Raw genomic sequence first — 25,137 nt, forward strand, 5'->3', positions numbered from 1 at the left:
TTTTCCTACAGTGAAGAGCCCCTCATAGCATGTTCATTCTAACTTTGAAGTGAGGTTTATCAGATGTAATATGATATATGATCACAAAAAAACCAACATAGAAATAACTATTTTAGTAGATGAATAAAAACCTGAAGAAATAACAGATTATCTAATGCAGGAACTTTAGGAGGATTTGAACACCGTGTTCATCCAATGAGAATATTTATTTATAGCATATTTATTGTTAGAATTATTCGCATTGACTGGACAGCTGTCCATCATCATTCCGCAGAGGTCCAAGACACCCAAACTGAAAAAGACAAAAAGCACTATCACTTGTGGCCATACATCATCTCTGTGGGTGACAGCACAGGCAGTTAGTTTAAGGAATAGTTAGTGTCAATGCAGTAGAATATGAATAGTCAAGGTCTTCTTCTCATGCTATACTGTATGGCATTAATTGTGACAGTGTGGCACATCCTGCAGAGTTGTAATAAGATGTTGGCACTTTTATCTCTGCTGCAGAGCATAGCTGCTGGGAACCTACCAAACGACAATATTTTATATGTCAGCTTCACAGCATTGCTCTAACAGTCGCTGCTCCCTTATTACCTTAACTGTAGAGCGGGCACTGTGCTCTCTGCAGCATGGGGTTAAATTACACTACAATAGATGTGTGGATATTTCTCACATCCCTGATCTAACTGAAAAATCCACTGCTGCTGCACTGTTCTGTCTTGAGTAGTTTCTTGTTGCATCTATTCTGTTGGTATTACTTGAACAATTTAGTTTGTTCTCTACTATGTTTTTTTTCGTTTGCATCTTCTTTGTTGCACCATTTTTGTGTGTGTGACAGAGATCAGTACAGGGTCAACAAATGGAACTACTAAGCTGCTGTAAGTACACAGAGTCATTTATGAATAATGAATATAGGAAGTTTATAATATCACAGGTCTGATGTTCAACTCAAAAATAGAATAAAATAGTAATGTTATTTTCTGAGTGTTTCTCTGCAGTTACATTCTAAGGGAGATTTGATCCAGTGCAAAACCTTGTCAGAAAATGCCTCATAGCTAGATTTTGTGTGAATACCACTGAAGCGCAGCGCTTTCTTTTTCATACATCAGTGGACTGCTTAATTGGAAAATCGTGGGTTTTTAGACTACAATGTGATTGCCGACAACCATGAACGTTGTCTGAAGAAACTTCCCAAAAAGTAATGAAAGAGCAATGTCAGGAAAACTCCACATCTCTGCTGACCAATGGGGATATCTTTGTGATTCAGACAGCAGAAACTGTGTAATGCCACCAGTCAGTCTCAGCTCAGAAGCTAAACATCATAAGCAGGTTATATGATGTTGTGTGGCCCAGCTAGGAACAACAAACCAGCAGATGTAATTTTTGATTGTCTTGTGTCTTCAACTGTCTTACAGATGTTTATGTGATGCAGAGGAAGTAGAATGTGAGGATTACCCGAAATGATCATGGACCATAATGCCACAAAAGGTGGACAACCTCGATAAGCTGGTGACTGCTTACAGCTGCAAACGGAAGACCCTACGATGGCCTCTGGTGATATTCTTTGATATGTTGGATATCTCCTTGTACAACACCTTCGTCATTTGGATGTCACTGAGCCCAGAGTGTAATGGGCGAAAGCTGCAGAAGAGGCGTCTCTTTCTTGAGGAATTGGGGGAAATGTTGGTGAGACCTCAGATTGAGAGAAGACGACATCTTCCAAGAACCCCAATCTCTGCAGCCATTGTGAGGAGGATTCAGGGGGAAGATGATGGTGCCACATCCTCCCAAATTACAGAAGCACCATCTGCAGAGCCTGAGGTAAGTGTTTGATGCTGTTGCCGTATAATAATTCATGTTTCTGAGAGAGAGAGAGAGAGAGAGAGAGAGAGAGAAGTGTTACTAAAGATCCTTATCTTTTCATTATTCTAGATGGCCGGCAACAACAAAAATAAGCACTGTGAAGTGTGTGGACCCAAGAAGGACAGAAAAACACAATATACATGCACCCAGTGCAAGAAGTACAGTACACAAACACAGTGAAACTCAGCCCCTTATGTGTGGTATGGTCTGGTATGAAAATAGCTGTGTTCAATGGGGCTAATGTGTTGTTCAGACAGATGTTATGTGTAAACTGACCTGACTAGGTTGAATTTCTAATGAAATTCAAATAAATAATACTTGCTTCATTTGTACATTTGTTGATTACTTTCCAGTTATGCCTGTTTTATGATGCTTTTTCTTATTTTGTTACATTTGAATAAAAAAATGAACAAAAACGAGTGGCATTTTTATTCATAAATTTAATTTAACAAAGGTAAAGGGAAAAAAATTTAACATATGTGTAGTTTATAATACTTGCAATTGGGATGAAGTAAACATCTGCAGAGTATTTTAACAAAAAAAGGTTTGATTATGTTGAATTAAAAGCCCCAAAAAGCAATGGGTCCACCAGACCCAGCAGGACTCCATGTATAACAAAAAGACGAGGACCCTATGATGGTTAAATCATCCTGCAAGGGTGATTGGCAGTTTCATCTGAGTAGCCGGTCATTTTTTGTCCAAATTTATGCCACATTGGGGTTGTTTTGGTCACATTTTGATAATAAGAAAGAATTAAAAAAAATCTCTTAATTGGAAGTTTAAACTATTATTCCTGTAGGGCAGAAATTCTGTCAGAAGAAACTGTGGGAATCTGTCATTGATTGTGCCATTTCGAGGAAACAAATTTTTTTACCTTTGCAACCAGAACAACAATGAACAAGTAATATGTTTTACCTTTAGTTTAAAACCTGCGAACATTTCAGAACACTTAGATTCTTACAAATGCAGAAAATTACATAATTTTTTTTGTAGGAGGTTACACGTTTCATTAACAGACTAAACCAGTCCAGCAGTTTCATGGATGGCCCAAACACTGTAATCATATTACGGTCTAAGAAAACAATAAAATGATGAAGTATCAGGTGAATAATGTTTACAAACTTTGGTTAAATTTGTGCAATGAAGTATTGGAGTATTGGAGTTAAAAGTTAGTTCCATTATAAATCATATCAGCTGTGTCCCCCGTGTTTGAGAAAATATCATTACCCATATATAGCTCCAATATGCTATTCATTTAAGTTTGTATTTTTTAAGATTTATTGCATTGACATAAATAGTTTTTTCAATAACGCAGTTATAAATGTCCTGGAGAATCCTAGTGAAAATCAACCACTAGGGGGCGATGGTTGCGCTTGCTTGGCTCCGTGCTTTGCTGACGTATGACGCTCTGAGCCGAGCGGATCCAGCCTACACACTGCCCTGCTCATTCTCAGGCCGGGTAAGACCCCAGCAACATCCCCGCGATCGGTTCAACCTATGAAGATTGGGCTTTACAATCGCAATCCATCCTCTGAATTGGCAACATTTTGTGGAATTATATCACTATAATTGATCAGAAGACATACTTAAGTTGTTGAATCCGGTGAGTTATGAGTGCTGTAATGTGTCAAATCGTCTGTTTTTGCTTATCTTCTCCGCTGCCCAGTTTTATTGTTGCTTTGTTCTGGGCAGCAGCCATTTTTAATCGCCTTGTCCTACATTCCCATCGCTGTATTCTACCCGTTCAGAAAGCCAAGCAAGGTTGAAAATGATGACATGGGTTTAAGTGTTTAAAGGTTTAAGTGAAAGAGGAGTGTTTTGGAAGGTAACCGTACATTTAAATGCACTGAAAACCCCCTGGCCTGTAGAGGGTTTTTTTGTAATAGTGTAGTGGAAGTTTAACGGGATTATCGTTTCGCTAGTTTTCCTCCAAGCTACGACTAGTGGAGGCAGTTAGCTAACACGAAATAATGACATTTGCTTGTTTATTTAAGCTTGCACACCCCAGCAAACTAAAATACACCAGTTTGCCTGTTTTAAAACGGTCTGAAAGACGCGTCTGTAATTATGTACGGCTCCATAGGACATGTAATCGTTAGCATACGATGTTTACATAGCGATTTCGGATTAGCCACCAGTTAGCATGTTAGCCATTGTTGTTTAGTTACTACGTCCAGGGTTTTCCCCATCTCTTTTGTTGAACCTTGATAAATATATCTTTATATTGCTAAAAAAGACCACCTTTTGTTAGGTTTCTCAAGATTAAAAGGGCTGTTTTTGCTTCCGTGCAGCAAAGTGACTGTCAGTTTCATGTGCAGGAATTAGCATCAATGCTAGCTACGTTGTGGGAGCTACTAAGAGGTCAAGAGTTTTTAATTGTTATGTTGCTGTAAGATTTGAATTACGTAATCATGGTTAAAAGTCATGTCAATTGATTTTTTTTTGTTAAAGGGGCTTTGAAGTATAAATTCAAATCTGGAGATTAAATGCGTTAGCTGTCACGGCGTTAGCTCACCAATTAGACTTACTTACATGTATAATTATGTAATTTGGATTATTTTCCGTAACTTGGTAAATTCAAAAGACTGTGGCCTTTTAACACATATCTAAATACATCCTGTATATTTTTCGATACAAGTCCCAGTGAGATGCCAATGTGGAGCTTAAAACAAGTAGCCTATGGTGTTAAGGATTGGCGGATTCTTTTCTTAAAGTGTACACTTTCCCGTTATGTGTTGAGCTTTATAAGAGTTAAATTAACCAACAACTGATTGCCGTTGGTTTAATATGCTATGTGTTTGTACACTGATAAGGCTCTGTTTAATTGAGAATTGGTATTAATAATTTGAAAATGATAACACTTTCAGGACATAGCGGACCGTGTATCGTTTAATTAAATTTTTTGTGTTGTTTGTGTATATCACCTAATTGGATTGCATTTATAACTTTCACTATGGGTGAGCATGGATTCCAGTGGCTTAATTGATCACCATTCTTTTGTCTTACCAGATCCAATTGTATACGAATCTGAAAAATCAGAAAATTGCTTGAAATTGTCATCTTGGTCATAAATAATTGAGGAGTCCTCTGGAGACATGAATTGATTAATTTCTCCTGTACCAGGCAACATTACCTTTTCATCATTTTGCGCATGCATGAACCCTTGTGTTTTTTGGTTATTAGGGTAGTATTTGCTGTATGTTGTTGCAATTTTATTGGATGCAGGTTAGCATATTGCTGTTTTGTATATAAGATTTTTGAAGGTAACAATAACACTGTATCTTGATATGTTTTTTTATGTTTGTCAGATGAATAAGCTTGTAAGCTTGCTTAGAAATGATGAGATCGAGATTTTTACAAAATATGTGCGCTTTTTTTTTGTAAACATATGTCTATAGAGTAAAGAGAGTTACTCTTAAGATGGCAACATCGTGACACTGTTTCTCGTTACTGGTATATATGTTTCTTTAAAGAAATGTTTTCAGCATATTCTTGCTCTGGTTTTCAAATAAATTCACTCGGTTTTTGGTTTTTGAAAATCTAGCCAAAGACAGGAGTCTCCTGAGAGAGCACGTCCTTCTTGGACGCTTTGCAAATTGCATGTGACTGTCCATCCCTAAAGGTGGCGAAAGGCCTTATTTGATGGTGGAAATTTTTGCTGGAGAAGTTTTCCAACCCAATAAAAAAGAGGTCTTATATGTTTTTACACCAAAACTGGTATGCAGTGAAATCTTTTCCCATTTTTTTCGTATTAGCATGTTTACCCTGAGTGCGCTTGGGGCTAAACATGTACTTATAGGACTCGAGTTTCATGTAGTAATTTTATCCTACATGCTGATGTGGACCTCAGTTTCTCATTAGCATGACTACTGTTGAAAAATATTTGATTAGCCCAGTCTAGCAACCCAGAGTGCAGCAAAAGGGGCAAAGATTTGCGTTAAACTGCTCACATTACTTTCATGCTATATTTTCACGTGTTGTAATGGCGAGGTTTCAAAAACTACAATCGAAACATATGATAAATACTCGTGATTTGGATTCTCTGGAAACAGGATGAGTCTATTGGCCTCAATTTTAGAATTAATTTTTTAAGGTCTTGAATTGCAAAAAGTTAGGGTCACTTGAGATGTATACATCAGTTATACATTTTACACAGTATCTGGGTAAAGCCTTCCACAAAATTTTGAGTTTTAGGTCATTGATAGCTTTGGTGATGGCAGGTTGGTGACAGTTTTTTTTAGTTAAACAAGTTAAATACATGTTCTCTAGTTCATCTTACTTATCGTCTTTCATTATAAGTTAGCCCTGAAAATGTTTTCTTTGATCATTTTAACCAGCAGGAGCTTTTAAGGCCAAATCATTGTTTAAATGTACTGCCTTAAATTTTGGATGCAGGCACACAGTACTCTGTACTGGTACTATGTAGAATACACCTTTTTCTGCTACCTAATACCATTCAATTCACGGACATGGCAACCAAGAGTCTACATAGCTCTGTATATGACTGAATTTCTATCAGATGGAAACCTGAAGGAGAACTCCTATAACCCATATGTCTTTAGCAACAGAAATTTGCCAGGGTGGAAATCTGACAAATAGTTAATAAATTGAAGCTGTCACAGACCTCAGAAATCCAGTCTTAGACTGAGTATAAGACTTTGAAAAAAAGTGTTGTGCGGAAACTGTTCCAGCAGGTCTGGTTGAGCTGTTTTCAGCTGGTTTTGAGCAGTGTGACAAAGTCAGTATTCACGTCTGGAAACTAAACGCCTCACTCTGATGAATGAACTTTTCCATTAGTGATGTCTTTACTTACACTCTGAATCCCCTCCTCTGTTTTAGAATCAGAAGGCACTGGGAAGAGGCGCAAAGAAAAATTTTCATACTCGATGACATTACATCGCAATGTCCGATCGTTTGGGGCAAATAACCAAGTCCAAGGATGGGAAAAGCAAGTATTCCTCACTCAGCCTATTTGACAAGTACAAGGGAAAATCAATAGAAACTCAGAAAAACACAGGTAAGGTTGATTTGGTTGTGATCCTCTCTCATTATTTTCTGATCATCTGTTATCTTGTGTCCTATATTAATTTGAGCTCCCTGTCTTTAAGTGTCTTTTTTTTCCCCTTTTTTGTCTCCCAGTAGTTCCACGACATGGCTTGCAGAGTCTTGGCAAAGTGGCCGCAGCCCGGCGCATGCCCCCACCTGCTCACCTGCCGAGCTTGAAGTCTGAAAACAAAGGAAACGATCCCAACGTGATTATAGTGCCCAAAGACGGTACAGGATGGGCGAACAAGCAGGAACAACCCGATCAAAAGAAGTACGGAAGAAACTTATGATAACTCATTTTATATCTTTGCTCAGGTTGATCAGCTATGCTACAAGTTCTTTTGTTTTATTTAAAAAAATCTGGCCACTGGTTTCCTCACTGCTGTAGCAGTGAAAAGGTTCCCAGCTTTCTTGGTTTGTGGTTTTGAAATGTAAATACGAGCAAACAAAAATGTCTGCGAAACACTCCGTGTAAACAAGATAACTACGCCGGGTGAAATCGATATTTACGTTCCTAAGAAAACAGTGTCAACGTCGCACTCAAACATTCCTTTCAGAACGAAGCATGAGGCCAAAGTAGAGCTTTGAACTTGGTAGCTGTCAGCTGTTCACCAGGCCCACATGGTCAAAACAATAGTGTTGTGGCTTTTTGTTCTTCTGCATTGAATCAGTCACAGTGCATTTTCCTCTCTTTTGTAGTTCTATTGCATCAATAACACAGCTGCCGGAGTTGCAGCCGCAGCTGGCTTTACCGAAATCTGTCTCCAATCTTCAGAAGCCCTCACCAGTAGCCAGTCAGGAGGTGTGTATGCATGCTTGTGGTTAATTTAAACCTGTAGCTGTTTCTTACTAGTGTAGCAGCTGTGTTTTAACTTGTGTCTTGAAAAATGCCTTAATTAGTGCAATATTACTCCCATTCCAGGATAGACAAGAAAAGTAGTCTATACGTTGACTTGATATTCATTCTTTGTCTCAAATGACACCACGGCTATGTTGTTCTGTGACTTTAATACAAATTTTATTTCCACAGAACACAAACGCAGGTGGACCAAAGCAATGGGCCCAGCTAAATGGAAAGGCAGTAGAGCAAGATGGTGAGTCATCGCGGACCAATCTTATCATTCATTATCAGCGTGTTGCATAAAATCCCTTACCAACGGTGTTGGTCCACTGACTTTGCCTGCCGCCACAATTAAAAGAGGGGGATCCACCACTAATTGTGCTGTCCAAACTTAACTACTTACGAAGTTTGACAAAAAAAAAAAGTTGACTGAACCAACTGTTTTGGCCGATGCATTAACCACCTTTTTCCATGTCGACAGGTTTAAGGGCCTCAAACCGACTTCAGCCCTTCTCTCACGAGGAATTTCCCACGCTGAAGGCAGCTGGAGAACAGGACAGGGTTGGCAAGGAAAGAAGCGGCTTCGATCCGTCGTATGGGCCCGGACCAAGCCTCCGCCCCCAGAGTAAGTTCTGTTTCTTCCCAATTATCAGGAAACAGCTGGCAGGCTAATAGATACGCCATTGCTTTGTGGAAAGCAAATTGTTAAACTGGTGGAATTTTTATGTTTTTTACAATCTGGGAGCCAACAATGGTGTTGGAATATATTGATAACAAACTGAAGCACAGCAATTCCCAGACTACAGAGAACAGGCACAGTTCTTTCCATGTTTTTGTATCTCTGGTGGAGGTAGAAAGAATGTGATCATTGTGTGTGTGTTTGTTCACAAGATTTAGCCATCCCAGTAGTTAGATGTGAAATTCAACCATTCTCTTGGCAGAGAATTCTCTATGAAAGCTCTGTGTTTTTTTTTTTGATGGTTGTTTGAAATTGTGTAATTAGTTTTTATTTCTTTATTTCAGTAACTGACTTAATGTCAGTTTCAAATGGGTCCTATACTTAGCTGCTTTTCAAAATAAAAGCTTCCCTTTTGCTACTTTAAGATGTGACGAGCTGGAGGGAAGGTGGTGGCAGGAACCTTCAGCCCTCATCCCTGACCTTCAGCCTCCCAGCAGATGCTGAAGGTAAGCTCACTGCCCTGGGTGAGTCTGGCACTCCTCCAGCCTCATCTCACCCCTCCTCTGCCACCGGCACCACGTCCTCTACTGTAGTGACGGCTCAGTCACCAGGCCTTGACCCAAAGGAGCCTTCCCTCCGACCCGCCCAGCCTGTGCGCAGAACAACCGTCCCTACTGCCCTGCAGTACCAGCTTCACCACACTTCAACTGCTGTCTACCATGACATGTTGCCTGCATTTGTAAGTACTTACTGGTTTATGACTTTACTGGTCACTAGGGGAAAAACACAAAAAAACATTTTATCCATTTATATAAATAACCTGTGTGATCCTGCTTTTTTCAGATGTGCTCTAAAGACACTCGTGAAGCTACGGGTACAGACAATGTTCCTACCACCGTAGCAGCCCCAGCTCGATTTGAAAGCAAACCCACTTTTAGGCAAAACTACTCTAAACCTGAACTTGTCAAGTAAGTACATTCTGAATATCTTTGCAGATGCTCATAACTGAGCGGCATCGGTAACATTCAGCAGTTGTTGACTTGTCGTTCCATCGTGGATTACAGTGGTGACGCAAGAAGAGAGAACCGCTTTGTCCGTGCTCCTCCTCGGCTTTCTTCTCAGCCTATCCGCAGGCCTGGTGACAGGCCTCAGCGCCCAGCCATTATTAATCCAGAAGATTTGAAAGATCTGGATGAGCTTGACAATGACTGCGAGGATGGATGGGCCGGTCAGTATTGCTTTTTTTTTTTTTTTTTTTTTTTCCCATTGTGACCAGAGAAGACATGTTGTTAGATTTTGCTCCTGTAAGTTTCCTCTTCAACTTCTGCTTATTCCTTGCCATAACAACGTGTATACTAACTACTAACTAAAAATATCACATGCTGATCACCAAGACAAACACTTGTTGATTAAAAATCAATTTTTCTTAGTTTTAAGTCGGTAAAGCCTTTTAAAGTGAGCAAAACATACATCTAAAGAAGTTCAGCCTAACCGTAACTGTAAGAGCTAGAGTAGACAAATAAGATGACTCGTCCTATCTGTCCTGAAGACCAGAAGCAGTCGGTTACCCTCGGTCTCATCGATAAGTTTAGGCCCATTTTTCAAACAAAGTCAATTTAAATTTGACTTGTTTTTAACTTTGCATGGTGTTTAATGTCAAGACCAAGTGCTGTTAAAGCGGCTAACTGTTAAGCTAACTGCTTAAATGCATAATGTACAACAAAAGTCTTGTTCTTTACAGTAGCTGCTGACAACATTCATGTGATAACTGTACTCCTTTTTTTTTTCTTTTTCTTCTAGGGCTTCATGAGGAAGTTGATTATAGTGAGAAGCTCAAGTTCAGTGATGATGAAGAAGAACACTCAAGTGATAAAAACAAGATGTGGTAAGAGCTTTTTCTTCATTGCTCATTCCTGCTCTCATTCACTGTCTCTGTTATCATATTAAGGGGTTCTGGTTTATTTCTTTCTTTTTAGGACTGAGTGGGAGAGGGAGAGGGAGAGAGAGATCCAGCGGGACTGCCAGTCCTCCCTTAGTTCAGGGGAGGCGTCTTACCCCCAGGAGGGCCCAGAGGAAAATTATCCCTACCAACATCACCACCACGAGCCTCCCAGGAAGCCCAACAGTAGATATCTCTCTACGGACAGTCAGGTAACAATACAAACTGCAGTGTTTTCCTACTTTAATCCTCTTTTAGACTACTTAGAGAAGATTAACTTATTATGTTGCTTTCCACAGTTAAAACGCATTTTAAATCCCTCGGTGACTGGTGCATGCAAACCTATACAGCGCACAAATACCAATGGGCCTGAAACACCCTTTAAACGAGGCTGTCATTGACGGAGATGACCTTGCAGTAACCATAGCAATATTCATCTTATAAACACTCTTTAAAAGTAACTATTGGCATAAGTTTAAAAAAAAAAAAGAGAATAAGCCAGTGGTCTAAATAGTTAAGGACTTAGTTTGCTGCCTGTTTTGAACTCATGAGCCTGCATTAAACAGGAGCACTCCCCTTTAAACTGCCTCTGTAAAAACTCTAGGTCCAGCAGAAAAACCACAGCGAGCCACTGGCTGAGCACGACGATCACCAACGGCAGTCTCAGAATCAAGCGCCAGCTAGGGCTAAATATGTGTCGCCTGAGTTGTCGGAGGCTGTTGAGAGAGCCCGCAGACGGCGAGAGGAGGAAGAGAGACGTGCCCGCGAAGAACGGCTGGCTGCGTGTGCTGAAAAACTCAAAAAGTTGGATGAGAAATTCGGGAAGACTGAAAGGCCGACATCAAGGACAGAAGATGTCCCGAAGGAGGTAGAAGGCAAAAAACTCTCAATGTCCCCAAACAGGGAACAGAGTAAAGCTCATCATGATAACTGGCAGTACAGCACTAAAGGTATAAAAAAAAAAAAGATGTGCATGTGAAAGTATATTGTAATACTAAAACCTATGTATTATATTTTAAATGGGAAAAAATACAGGAAATTAACAAATTCAAATTATTTCCAGAAGGAAGTGAGTGTCTGCCAGACAATTCCCCTGGCCATAGTTACCAGGAGGAGCCTGGCTTCTCCACCCATCGCAGTAGTGAGGATGATGGCCAGGAGCCCTTCTCCCCCCCAGGAGACTATAATGGACGTCATTCTTCTAAACCAATCCCACCCCGCTTTCAGAAACAGTCACAGCAGCACCAACAGCAGCAGCAGCAACAGCAACAGCAACAGCAGGTGAGAACTAGCTGATGCTGCTTTCTACCTGTTAATTCTTAATCTCAGACTAATGTATTAGTGGCTTTGTTCTGAGCTGGACTTTTTTTTCAGGAGCTCAAGTAAGCAGGGATTTCAGCATAATGTGAAAATCTTTGAACCATGACCAATTTCTCTTTGATTGTTGCAGATAATCTTAGTTTATTTCAAACTGACATACAACCAAGCATCCTCTGAACCATGAAGTTTGAAGCAAAAACATCTTTCCCTGGCTAACTCAGACTGCCAAAATCTATTTAACTTTTACACAGTGAAAGGACTTTGGATGGATTTCTCCCAACATTTAAAGTGTTTATATCCGCTCTTTAGGAACAAGTGCTCAAGTTGCAGCATTGGCAACAGTCGGGTCATCCTACTTCATCAAGCTCAAGCCATGCCCAGCGGGGGTATTATCCCCCACATGTCCTTGGGTTTGATCCCCGCTGGATGATGATGCCGCCTTTTATGGATCCCCGCATGACCCAAGGACGATCCCCTGTGGACTACTACCCTGCTTCGGTTCACTCTTCAGGTACACACTAAAGCCATGTCTGAACAGATGATCTAGCCTTAGCAACAACATAATATTGTGGAATCTTGTCACAACTTTGCTTCAGGTTACTGAGGTTTAAACAAAGAATATATGCAACTGCATCTGAAACTTGCTTTGGGTTGCATATACAAACATACTGCAAGTCAATTTTGTATTTGTTGCCTGAGCAGACAGCTGGATGCCCTGAGATTTTTCTATTACAGAAAAAGTTTCCAATCTAACCATTGTGATTGATTTGATTTAGGGATGGTAAAACCGTTCATGCATCCAGAGCACTTGAACAGTCCTGGTTCAGATGATGGATGCCATTCCAACCTTCACCAAGAGAGACGAGCCCCATCCACGGAGCCTTACCCAGTGTGGAACCAAGATGGCTACCCCTTGCGCAGCTTCACTCCACCTTACCAGAGACAGCACGAAACTTCAGATAATAGCCAGCCAGACAGGTCAGTTAATGTGTTGGTAAAAATTGGAAAACTTTACAGTTCTTAAATTGAGGCACAAGGTGTTCTTGTATCCTGATAAGTTCCTGGAAACTGTCATGCTTAGCAGAATCTAAGGCCCAATCCCATTTCACCTCTCACTTTCCAATATGTCTCGATTTTGCGCATAGATATGAAGGGTGTCTGTCCTGATTCATTCTAGGTTAGAGGGGTTGGGTGAATTGATGACTTTGTTTTTTTTCAAAGGCATTCTTCAAATGGAGTCTCCACACTGTTCATCCACTATCAGCACCTAGTGCAATAAAGTGATCATGTTATGTGTTTCTTGCACATATTAAACCAACACAAATGGAAGTTACTAATATTGTACATAACTAGCAAGTGGCTGAATGCAGCAAACTTTGTCTCTCATACATACCACAAAGTGATCCACCAGCATTTCCAGGTATCCAGGAATAGTGTTTTTATTTGCAATGCACATCCCTTGTTGTTACAGCACATTAACACATAACCAGCAATAAGAATGGACTTAATTATTAGGTGGTGCATCAGTATGTTTTGGTTAGTATTTTGTTCTAATTTTGGTATAACAATAGTAGAAGGGAGATCACAGCAGTGCATGATTACGTCACATCTGTTAGCAAAAAAAGAAGTCTGTGACTACTAATATTGGGTGTCCAATTTCATAGGGGAATATTTTATCTGATGCTCCACTAATTGTTTCAGGGTGGCAAGAGTACTTAAATTGAATAGGTAGCACAAAGAAAGAGGGCTTGAGTCATTAATTGCTTTAGATTCCCCTGAATGCTGTCATAGTTAAGGAATAAAAGATATGTTGACATTTTTCTATATAAGAGATTACTACTAAGACAGGATGGAACTGTGTAAAGTGTTGAAGGCGTTCATTTTTAGCATTCTTCTGTTTTTTGTTACTCCTAATCTCCACAGAGGTGATATCGCCCCTTCTCAACAAGACTCTTATGAAGATGGTGCCAATGAGTGCTTGGCGCACACTCAAGATGACCTCCACCATCATGCTTACCAGAGCCGGAGCTCAGACAAAAAACACCATGACCAAGGACTGCTCACCACTGCACAGAACCTTTGTCAAAATCTTTCAGAGTATGATTACACAAAACAAGACTCAAGAGACAAGCATCTGAAAGATGGTCCTGAATCTTACAATGAGACTTTGGACAAGGACAACTGGAAAAGAGATGGAAGCCAGAAACAAGATGGGGGGCTCAACAATTCCCAGAACCAGTGGTCTGAGGCCAGTTCCAGTTCCAGCAGCGTCAGTCAGCCATCTGAGACAAGTGGACGGACCTTGACTCGCAGAACTGGTCCCATCAAGAAGCCAGTTCTTAAAGCTCTCAAAGTAGAAGACAAAGAGAATGAAAAGCCTAAATCTGAACCTGAGGAGAAACCTGTCCCCTACCGCTTAGAGAAAGAAGTCCTAACTAATGTTTATGACTTGAAGAAAGATAACCAGCCTCCCAGCAATAGACGTTCAGCCTCCCCTATTGTTGAGAAACAGCCTGAAGAGAGGCAGCGTCAGTCCCCAGCTCCCAGCAAAACTGACAGGCCTCTAAGCACCCATATTGATGACTTTCCCAAGGAAAGCAACTGGGGCAGTGCCAAGAGCCAGTCACCTAGAGATGGCATTGAAAACCGAGAATCCCAGGCACCACGGCGCAATAACTGGATCTTCATTGATGAAGAACAGGCCTTTGGTGCAGTCAGGGGTACAGGTAGAGGCCGCAGTCGGAGCTTTAGGGAATTTAGCTCTAGGGGTGGAACCCGTGGTGGCCGAGGTGGAGATAATCTTAGAGGTGCATATAATAACAACAGTGGTGCTCAGCGGGCAGGTAGAGGTCGAGCACCACCCAGGGAGCTTGTAAAGGCTGAGGAGTTCCAAAGAGGCAAACCCCGCCGACGAAATGTCAGTGAGACCTTGAGTGAAGCCTCTGAGTATGAGGAACTTCCCAAAAGACGGCGTCAGAAGGGATCTGAGAATGGAGAAGGTTACACAGAGTCTGGAGAAGTCCGTAAGGCTGATAGAGACTCTTGGAGATCTAACAAGGTCTACACAGATGAGCAGACTGCTTCAGATGCCAGAGAAAAGACCAAGGCTGGCAGGGGCTTTGGAGGTCGTGTTCTGCCTCCCAGGCTCAACACCGGTGGTAGCTACAGCCGAAACTTTGGAGGAGCCAGGGACATTTCTACATGGAGGGGCCGTGGACCCCAGTTTAGCGGCAACAGTGGCTCCATGCAAGAAAATGGTTATGGCCCTGGAGCTGAGACTACTTACTCCCGCAGAGCCCTGATTGAGCGTGACGCTCTTAAGTACACTCCTAAATTTAGTGGCTCCTTCACGGAAAATGGCACCGAGGACCGTGAAGGGGAATACTACTTTGAGAACGACAACCCTGACAGACAGATATTAAGGAGACGACGTCCTCCACGTCAAGACAAACCCCCCCGTTTTCGACGTCTACAACAAGAGAGAGAACCTGGTTCAAATCAGTGGACGAGTGATGAGTATGTAAATGGAGATTTTGCAAATCCCTGGACGGGTCGCCCCAAAAGCAGTGGGGATGACAACTGGCCCAGTGGCCACTACTCTGGACGTTCCACCCAGCATGCTCAGACGGAGGAATGGGACACAGGATCAGATAATAGTGACTTTGGTGACTGGAGGGAGAAGCGAGGTGGTGGGGATATGGCTGCACAGGGACATGGCGACATTCCCTCAGACTCCGGCCACAGTGAGCCAGGCACTGGTGAGAAGAGGGAACTTTCCAAGAGAAGCTTTTCCAGTCAAAGACCTCTGGTGGAGCGGCAGAATAGGAAAGGAGAACCATCACTACTGGAAGCGAGCAAGATGGTGCGCACACCAGATAATCCCCCTACTTCCTCGTCTAACAGGACTGATAGTTGGCAGAATGGAGGGACTTCTTGTAAGAGGTAAGAAGAAGAATAGAACAATGTAACAGTTGGTTGTATTAACCTATGTCTTGTATATGTTAACTTTCAGTTCTGCAAACAGTTTGTTAATTTTAAAAGAAATGTGCCTAATTAAAACATTTTTGTTTTGCTCCATTCTGTTCCCAGCAGGAGTCAAGATGACTCTGGCCCAGTCTACAGCATAGAGCCACCACCAGAGGACATGGAGCCCAATGAGACCTCTGGGAAGAAATCAGACAAGGAGCTCAAATCAGGACCTGTCAAGACGAACATTGATGAACCTCTTTCCCAGTATGAGCTTAGCAGCTACCCAAGTGAGTCCAACTTTTATTTTTGAATCGACAACTATTTTGTTGATTTGAAAATTGAACAAAAATAGCTGTTGGTAGAGTGTCAAAATAAACGTCTATGCTGCAGTCTTTTAGTTTTAGGGTGGACTTGTTGATCTAATTTGCTACTGCCTCATACATTAACATAGTTTCTCAGAGTCAAGATTGCTTTCTTGGTAGCATTAGTCCTTCAAACTTTCCTTTTATCAAACAAAAAACACATAAATGAACAGCCCTAACAAGTTGACATGGGTCATGGGAACTCCCCCTCTGTCAGTTACTCTACACACAACATATTTAGCTGGTTACCATCATTTATGTCAGCAATGTATGCTTTGCTTGATCATATTACAGTGCTAACAACTTTAGGGTAACAGCAATTATGGGGAAAACAAACATGCATATCACATAACTTTACATTCATAGTGAGCCTGCATTGATAAATCTTTTGTTTGTGGCAATGCAGAGCGCCCTTGAAATTTCACAGAAGACCACACTGTCTTTCATATCTACAGATGTTCTCACTGATGGCACATTTGTTTTTTAGTTGAAGGAGACACAGGGGGACCGGGTCAAAATCCAGATGGATACCAGGATGCTTTGTCCAAAAAGCAAAGACGCCCACAAGAAGATGAGAGAAGGAGGAAAGAACAGGTAGCTGCTCTAAGTTAAACATGTTCAATCTGAATGTTTAGTAATTCTAAGGCTTCTTTCTATCATTTGACTTTATTAACTTTCATTTTATTATCTTAGTCACTTCTGGAATTGAACACACAGAATAAAGAATAGATAACAATAGAATATATAGCAATTTGAGCACTTTTAGCTAAAAGTGCTCACCTACAGCTAAAAGTGTTTACTATCTGTTAGTTTCTGACTATTTTCATTAAGCTCACTGTCAGGTGTGACCGCTAATTAGTGGTATTGTTCTGACAGGATTAGTTAAATCCCAAGCTTAGCTGTGTATCTCTGTAAGCAGGTATTACAGGCAGCCATCCCACCTTTGTAGTTTGACAGCTCACTTCCTCTTTGCTGTTTGCTTTCCACCCATATGTAGGTGATAATAGAAATAACAAATCACACTGAAATGTTTCTCTATGTCTGTTTAAAAATAGATGCTGTGGATGTGAAAATGCTATCTCTTTTTGAAATGTAGTGAAATTTAGGTAGAAAAAAGCCATGGAAATATAAGTACCTCTAAATTGTGCCCGAGTAAAAGCATTCTGTTGCATTTCACCACTGCTCTTTGCTTGACTTGTGCACTAATCTTTTACTTCAACTTTATTAGGTGCCAGTGAAAAACCGGACAATCACATCCAAAATACCACCGCGCTTTGCTAAAAAACAGGGAAGCATGAGCATGGAACAGCCTGAGGAAGCAATTTCTTCTTCCAACAATCTGGGAACTGAAATCTGGGAGACCAACAGCTCAGGTAATGTCAGACCCAGTTTTCTGCTTTTGGTACTGTTAAGCAGAAACCTTGTAAGACACTTGTAACTTGAAATAGAGAAGGTATATGCACTGCAGAGAACATATTTCTTAAAATGAAAGTTCAACTTTAGGCCTTGAGATGCAATTTATGTTCTTTTTTTGTGTAAAATTCAGCATTTGATGTACTCTTTGTAGCTCTTTCAGTACAGTCTTCAGCGGGAGACTCCTGGACTAAACCGTTGTCTTACACTGGAAGTGAACCCAACTCTGAGGTAGTTCGAAGCTCATGGGACTATATATTTTCTTTTGCTTTAACAGTTATTAAACTTGATGCATTATTTTTGTTCTATGCTCGATTGTTTAAAAATTACTTCAAGACTTACTGGATTACTTTGAGAAACTCAAGAAATATGCACCTTTTTCCTCATCATGCTCAGGACTCCGATGCTGGCCCAGAACAGAATAAAGAACAGCACAAACCCGGGCCCATCGGAAATGAACGCTCTCTGAAGCACAGAAAGGGCTCAGAAGGTGTCGACAGGCTGGAAGGTGGCCCCATCACACCAGTCAATGGTGTGGACCTCCACGTGGACACTGTATTGCCTGTGCCGCCTATCGAGTTTGGTGTCAGTGCCAAAGACTCTGATTTCAGCCTACCACCAGGCTCTACTCCAGTGCCCGTATCAAATCCCGTTAAGCTTCAGGATGCACTTAACACCAACGTGAGTGACGTAAACCGCACTTTTGTGGCATCTTGTAAAAGGACAGAACTATCGGTAATGTAAAGACATATAATGATCCCGATTATTTGTTTATTTTTTTTTTAATGAAAATTGAGTCTTTTTTTTCTTGTTGTTGTGAAACTGATTAATTGTATTAAAAAAAAAACGTCTTCCCCACTCAGACATCTCTAAATCAGAGCATCCCCATTCTGCGTTCCAACCACCTGCAACCTGGCATTAACCTCAACACCATCTCCTTCCCCAGCGCTGATCTCACTCTAAAGGTATTTGAAATGAAATCCTTTGTAGACATGGTTTGATGTCTATTTTCATCTAACAAATAAAGAATCATGGTTTTGTTTATGAAACCCTTTTTTTGCACAGAAGTAATTACTGTATTTACTGCCGTTTAAATGTGCAAATGAGCTCAATATTTTTTTTCTTTCCCAGATGGAATCGGCACGCAAGGCTTGGGAGAATTCCCAGTCCCTCCCCGAGCAAGGCTCCCCTGGTGGAGGTGTTTCAGGTGCTCAGGCTCCCTGCAGCTCTGGTTCATCCACTGGTGTCAGTTATAGTTCTTTTGGAGTTTCTATGCCTCCAATGCCTGTTGCATCTGTGGCCCCTTCCATGTCCATGCAAGGTAGAATTACATTCTTCCATCCCTGTTTGACGAAATGCTCAGTCTTGGAAGACTAAACAAAAAGCTTTTTTGTTGCTGTCCCTAATGTAGGTAATCCCATTCCCCCTTTGTATCTGGATGGTCATGTCTTTCCAAGCCAGCCACGCCTTGTTCCTCCTACCATGACCCAGCAACAGACCTATACACAGGTAGAAAAATAGCCCACACACCTACATACACTTGTTTGTGCATCATCATGTTGTTGTAATATGACATGTTCTTGTCTTTCCAGGCAGCTGCAGCCCAGCAGATTCCCATCTCGTTACATACGCACACGTCTCTCCAGGCTCAGGCTCAGTTGGGGCTTCGGGGAGGTCTACCTGTCTCTCAGTCCCAAGAGATGTTCAACTCCATGCCCCCCTTTAGGTACTGGCAGCTACATTTTTTCAAGGAATTTCCGATGTTCAAATCAGTTTATATCACAAATTCATGATTGTCCGTTTCCCGTATATGGTTACATATACATATCTTCCTTCATTCACCCTTATGTCCTCTCTCTTTCTCCTTTCAGATCCCAGGTTTACATGCACCCCAACTTGTCACAGCCCAGCCCCATGGTGCTGTCTGGAGGGGCCCCTCTGAAGGGCCCTTACTCTGCTTTCCCTGGCATGCAGCCTTCAGACATGGTGAAACAACAGTCAGGCTCACATTACCAGCCTATGAATGGCAGCCAGCAGTTAGTCTATGATAGCCAGATGAACCAGGGGCCTGGTTTGGGTTCATCACAATTAATGGACTCACAGCTCATTCAGGTGAAGCTCAGTTTCATTATAGCTCAAGATACAGTTTTCCTCTTGATGCGTCTCAGATTTCAGAAGGATTTTGAATTGTGCGCACCATTCATTTAAGGTCCTGGTTTTGGAGGATTGTCGTTACAAACTATCACAATGTAATATTTTATTTCATCAGGTTACTATGCCCCTGCCTGGCTCTCAGCTGCGCTATGGTTCAGCTCAGCAACATCTCATTCTCCCACAGTCCATCCAGCTTCAACAAGGACAGAACCTGTCAGTGGGAGGGCCACGTCGTATGATGCCACCGGGCTCCCAGCCAGGTGTCATGACTGGCAGCAGAGAGGTGAGCCTTGCCAAACTGATGTTATTAACCTATCTGCGATAACCATGTTAGCCCAGCTGTATACCCAATTTATTATATCTCAATTTCGGCGTGCTGTTTTGCAGGTTATATCCTCTTACATCCACTTCTAATTGAAATAAACAAGCCACAATTGTCTGTGTATTGACAATGTTCTTCTTGTTTTTTTAATTGTCCCATTTTCAGGGCTCACAGATGGAAATGAAAGGTTTTCAGTTTGACAAGCCCAGTCATTGCCACGGCTTATCTGGAGGGTCCTACAGGTGGGTGGAGATTTGTTTGTGTAGTAGAATTTAAAAGCACACGATGCACTCGATTGTATCTGTACGTTTATTTGAGATGGAATCTAACTTAATTTTTGCTCATGCCTTTCCTCTATAGGCCTGGCTCTGCAAGCCCCAGTGGGAAGCCATCTGGTCCAGGGGGGCCTGTTGGACCTCTGCCTACACATTTTACTCAGCAGGCGAGTAATTTCACAAATATGTTGAGACGTTTTTATTAATCGGGTCATTTTTTTTAAACTCGGGCCAACACTTTTGGCTGTTAAAATTTTGAAGTTAATGTATGCTGTCAGAAGTGCATTCTAGTCCATTTCAAAATGGTAATCCAGAGTTGACCTCGAAGTATTACCGTTTATTCACATGACTGGTCGATGATCTGTGTTCCCATTGCTTATTGGTGTGTAGCTGGAATACAGTACAAACTGATAGAATAAGATTAGAAAATAAAACTGAAGAACCTGGACCAAATCTGAAACTGCAGTAAGATATTCAATGCGAGCATGCTGATTATTCATGTTTAATTTATTTCCCACCCCTTCATCCCCTCCCCCCACCCCCCTACCTCTCCCATGACCAACAGGTCCCAACTGCTCAAGGCAACATGGTAATGCACATGCGCCCCCCCACCACAGGCCCTTTCCCCAACCCTATCCAGAGACCTGTCATGCAGGTCAACAAACCTGTCATCATCCGTTCTCCCCCTTACCCTAATCCCTGCCGCGACCCCTCCCACTCTGCCCCTCCTTCGGTCCCTGAGCCCCCAGTCAAAGGGCCAGAGGATGGCATGAAGGTGAGCCACCCACTGTAAATATAGGTAATTTGATTTAATCTACTTTCTTTTTTCTATTTGAAATAATGTGTGTGTTTCTGTCTGTCTTTGACCTCAGATGTGTAGTACTCGTTGTCATTGAATAGATATTGAATACATTTCTTAGTGATGCACGACTTATCTGGCAAAGTATAGATTTATAGTGTTGATACTGGTAACCATTTGTTGACAGAGTAAACTATAGTGTTTTTTATCAATACCGTATTTTCCGCACTATAAGGCGCACTTAAAAGCCTATAATTTTCTCAAAAAACAAAAGTGCACCTTATAACCCGTAGCGCTTTATATATGGATTTATTCTTGTTAGCTTACGGACCCCGAAGCGATTTTGTGTTGTACACGGCGCTCTGTCAAAATGTTTTAGTAAGACTTTGGTAAACTACAAAGCCGCACCGCAGCATTACGGCTACAGTAGTCATGAGCGTAGCGGAGTAATATATATTGTGATTCACCATAATAATAACAAAATTGAACAGAGAGCAGCGGGTAGAAGCGTCTCTACAGTCTCTATTCGACTGAAGGCAACAGCGTTAGCACGGGACATGAATATCAGTGTCAACAGGGCGTTCAAAGTTAAACTGCGAGCTGCGTGTGAGCAGGGGATGACAGAAGGCGAACACACATTCACCAAGGGAGGGAGACAGCGCCGGGCGACTTTCGCTACTATCTGCCAATGGATCGTGGATGCCTGGGCTAAGGTATCAGTCTCAACTGTGGTCCGAGCTTTCACGAAGGCCGGTGTTCAGTCGATTTGTGCTACTTGTTGAGAATTGCTACTTTGTGGTTTTGCGCATGCGCCGAGCCGATTTTATAAGTTTCGTTTTCGAATCATCACTGAACTGCCAGGTAACAGTAACGACACTGTTTTGTTTCGCTTAATGCGCCTTATAGCCCGGTGTGCTTTATATATGAAAAAAGATCGAAAATAGACCATTCATTGACAGTGCGCTTTATAATCCAGTGCGCTCTATAGTGCGGAAAATATGGTACTTACATTTTTTCCCAATGTAATATTGACTGTAACATTTCTGGATTGTCTAATGCTGATAAACAGTTTGATTTGAATGATTTTGTGTTTGATTAAAATTGAGTAAGAGAAAATTGCTCAGTTAAATTAGTTTTTGATCCGGGTGCATTTGCATTTAAGTGTCCATAGATTGCTCTTTTCTACCTCATGTAAATTTTGAAAGGCCAACTGGACCATTACAGTAAGAAGTCATCAAAAATTGTAAAAAACATGAGAATCAACTAATAACAGATGTACTTTGAAGAAACCCCCAAGATAGACAGCTGAAAATCAGCTTTGGACAGTCTAAGCACTTATCATTGAGTAATCGTATAGCTTTTCGGGCACTGTTGTAGGCCTTAGTAAGTCTGCCTTTTCTTTGTGCAGAGTAAAGCATTGCGAGAAGTGCGCCAGGCAGTGGGGGAGGGCAAATCGCCATCTGGGGGCATGACCAGCAAACTCCAGGAGCCCTTACCCTCCGCCGGTCAAACCAAACCAGCACGCACTGGAGCCATCAAACCCCAGGCTGTCAAAGTAGAAGAGGGCAAGGCATAACAATGGACCTTAAAATCCTCATCACCACCGAGCCTGCCAACACAAAGCTCCTTGACCAATGTCCGAGCCTTCCACCTTATCCCAAGGCACTAAGGCAAGGGACATACACATGCAGATATCATAATGAATTACCCTTCTTGGACTTCAAGAACTGGACACTTCTTTCACACGCGTATAGAGATATATAAATATATAAAAAGATATATATGCATACACACAGACCGTCTTTTAAGCAGATCTCTTCATGGTCCTCTTTAATTTATTATTAGTCACTTTTAAGGGGAGATTGGTTAAGAGAAATGATATTTGTGTTGTGTTTTTCTTGTGAGTGGGAGGAAAGGAAAGCGGCCAACCCAGATGGTTAATTTTTCATACTGTTTTGCCAAACTGTATTTACTCCCTGTATATGGACTCTAGCCCTAAAGACCATACAAAACACTTGATATAACTTACTATGAAGCAAACTCTGTTTTTATTTTTAACAAATTTGAAATGCAGTGGGGCACTTTTGTCATTTTCTTTGGTATTTTGCCAGTAAATAAAGGTTATAGTCATGACCACCCATTCAAGTCACTGGTGAAGGACTTATTTTATTAACCCAGAAAGTTAAAAAAAAAAAAAAAAAAAAAACGACAACAAAAAAAAACACCTTACTCTAGTTTTTGAACATCCCTGCATGTCCACATGAAAAAGGTCAAGTACATCACCCCAGAAATTGCTACCACAGCCCGTGAACTGTTGAAAAACTGCTTAGATTGGTAGAAACTTTTCTTCTTTTTTTTCACCCCCAACACTGTCTTTTGATTTTTACATTCTGCTGCTCACTTTCTTCTACTTGTAAATTCAACAGAAATGACGAACACTTTACCAGAATCATGTTGCTTCCATGGGAAATTCACTGGCATTGACACAGCGTGTGCATGTGATGTGCTGAACGTGTGTAAACTTGCAGGACTCCTTATTTAGAAGCTAGCAACATCTCACAAAGACTATGTCTGAGCTCAGCGTTCATTCCGCTGACATCACCTGTTTGGATTTTGATCAACCCAAGCTGGTAACAGTTTTGGACTCATAAAGTTCACGGGAGTTTGGGGGGAGGGGCACATTCACAGTCGCTGTAAAAGACCCTCAAATATCTCAATGAAGTGTTTGCTTTCTTACTGCTTTGCTTGGGTTGTAATGAATCAAATTGTTAATGGACATGTTATGTAAGTGATCTTCTTTTTTCTTTCTTTTCGACATCCCTCAACCTGGTATTTTATTTTCAAAACTCCTTGGAGGATACTCTCAAATTGAAATCCCACTAAAACAATACTGTTAAGAATTGAAGGAGTTTAGGATTATACAACATCTGGTCTCTGAAGTGGCACGAGCAATAAATGCAGCCAAACTTGTAATCGCAATCAGGGTCCAAATCAATCTGTTTTTCTGTTTAGGGGTTGATTATCACATTTTTGTGCGAGCGCATCAGTTTCAGTGGACTTGGAAGGACTTTCAAAGTGTTCTGTTTGACAATGTGAAGCTGTTGGGAGTCCTCCTTCTCTGTTGATGGACACTTCTTTTGAAACTCACAATACCAATGTCAGAACTGGGTAGATGTTTCGATGTTACCGCTTACTATAAATGCTCCATGACACTACAAAATGTTTATCTTTATGACAGTGTTTCACTGGTATACGTGTATATGCATACTCAACTGTACAGTCGAGCCTCGTTGGTGAGGAGAGGCTCAATCCTACATTTCATTTTAGATATTGTGGCGCTTTAAAGGATTTGATGTGGAAAAGGTCACTTTGCTCTCCGAATGGACTGCTTTCACGTGTTGGTAGGTCTGTTGGGCTTGGGAGTGTTTTGGCCTCTTATCCTTTACTGCAGGAGATCTTGATGCTTCTCATCAGTGTATCTGCACCATGTGTCCCCGTTTATTTTCTTATTTTCTTTTCTTTCTTTTTTTTTTTTTTAAACTTGTTAAGGTGCATATTTCATCTTTGTCAGAGGACCAGTGCTTTCTACATCTGATCCAGCATTCTGTTTATCCTACCTGACCTTTTATCCCTTCAGGTATTTGGTCATTACTCTCCCTTGATTTAACAAAAAAGAAAATGGGAAAAAAAAAAGAGCTCATTGGAAGAAAATAAATAAAGCAGTTGTGATTTCTTAAATGTACTGTTGATTCTATATTCTCTTGTTGGTATTAAAAAATAACGCTTTCACTTTTTTTCTTTTGGGGGGGCGAAAGCAGGAATTCTGAGCTGGAAACTTGAGGTTTACGGCAATCTTAACAGTGTACCTCTTTACCATCGTTGGATTTTGAGCCTTGGGTATTAAATTAGTGTTTTCTTAACATCTAATGAAGGAGCTAATAAGCTTGAGTCCACACACCAGCACCCCACTCCCAAACATCTGAGTACTGCCAGCTTGGAAATGTCATCGTTCTTGTCCTGTGTGCAAGCAGTTTGCTTAAAGAACTGCTGAGGAGTTAATCAAAGTTGAAACTTTTTGTCATCGATATGTTGTGTTTATCATCAGTCACTGCCTCAGAAATCACTAAAATGTTTTCAAATGCAGAGTGGGGTTTA

At 41.2% G+C, this 25,137-nt stretch overlaps 1 protein-coding gene across 6 annotated transcripts; it reads left to right on the forward strand.

The window, feature by feature from the left end:
- Positions 1 to 3,299: 3,299 nt before the first annotated feature.
- Positions 3,300 to 24,769, forward strand: prrc2b (proline-rich coiled-coil 2B). Of its 6 annotated transcripts, none has more exons than XM_075455890.1 (31): positions 3,300 to 3,466; positions 6,703 to 6,880; positions 7,003 to 7,180; positions 7,609 to 7,711; positions 7,940 to 8,003; positions 8,232 to 8,375; positions 8,855 to 9,168; positions 9,273 to 9,397; positions 9,494 to 9,657; positions 10,230 to 10,314; positions 10,406 to 10,580; positions 10,973 to 11,318; positions 11,432 to 11,649; positions 11,998 to 12,199; positions 12,465 to 12,666; positions 13,612 to 15,630; positions 15,778 to 15,944; positions 16,507 to 16,613; positions 17,248 to 17,392; positions 17,587 to 17,663; positions 17,829 to 18,167; positions 18,296 to 18,397; positions 18,564 to 18,753; positions 18,844 to 18,941; positions 19,025 to 19,158; positions 19,304 to 19,544; positions 19,702 to 19,869; positions 20,074 to 20,150; positions 20,269 to 20,350; positions 20,749 to 20,958; positions 22,391 to 24,769. In XM_075455890.1, exons 2-31 carry the CDS (start codon positions 6,766 to 6,768, stop codon positions 22,556 to 22,558), a joined length of 6,759 nt encoding a protein of 2,252 aa, XP_075312005.1. In that variant the 5' UTR covers positions 3,300 to 3,466; positions 6,703 to 6,765; the 3' UTR covers positions 22,559 to 24,769. The 6 variants fall into 6 exon arrangements, with proteins under 6 accessions (XP_075312005.1, XP_075312009.1, XP_075312008.1 ...); XM_075455894.1 differs by having other exon boundaries at positions 17,829 to 18,113; XM_075455893.1 differs by having other exon boundaries at positions 15,781 to 15,944.
- Positions 24,770 to 25,137: the final 368 nt, after the last annotated feature.

This window comes from Odontesthes bonariensis, chromosome 22, assembly GCF_027942865.1.
Source record: "Odontesthes bonariensis isolate fOdoBon6 chromosome 22, fOdoBon6.hap1, whole genome shotgun sequence".
Taxonomy (NCBI): Eukaryota; Metazoa; Chordata; class Actinopteri; order Atheriniformes; family Atherinopsidae; genus Odontesthes; species Odontesthes bonariensis.

Coding starts and splice junctions, on each gene's coding strand:
- prrc2b (XM_075455890.1), top strand. CDS start 6,766: ATGTCCGATCGTTTGGGGCAAATAACCAAGTCCAAGGATGGGAAAAGC. Junction 7,181..7,608: donor GAACAACCCGATCAAAAGAA/GTACGGAAGAAA, acceptor TCTCTTTTGTAG/TTCTATTGCATCAATAACAC. Junction 11,319..11,431: donor CTGGCAGTACAGCACTAAAG/GTATAAAAAAAA, acceptor AATTATTTCCAG/AAGGAAGTGAGTGTCTGCCA.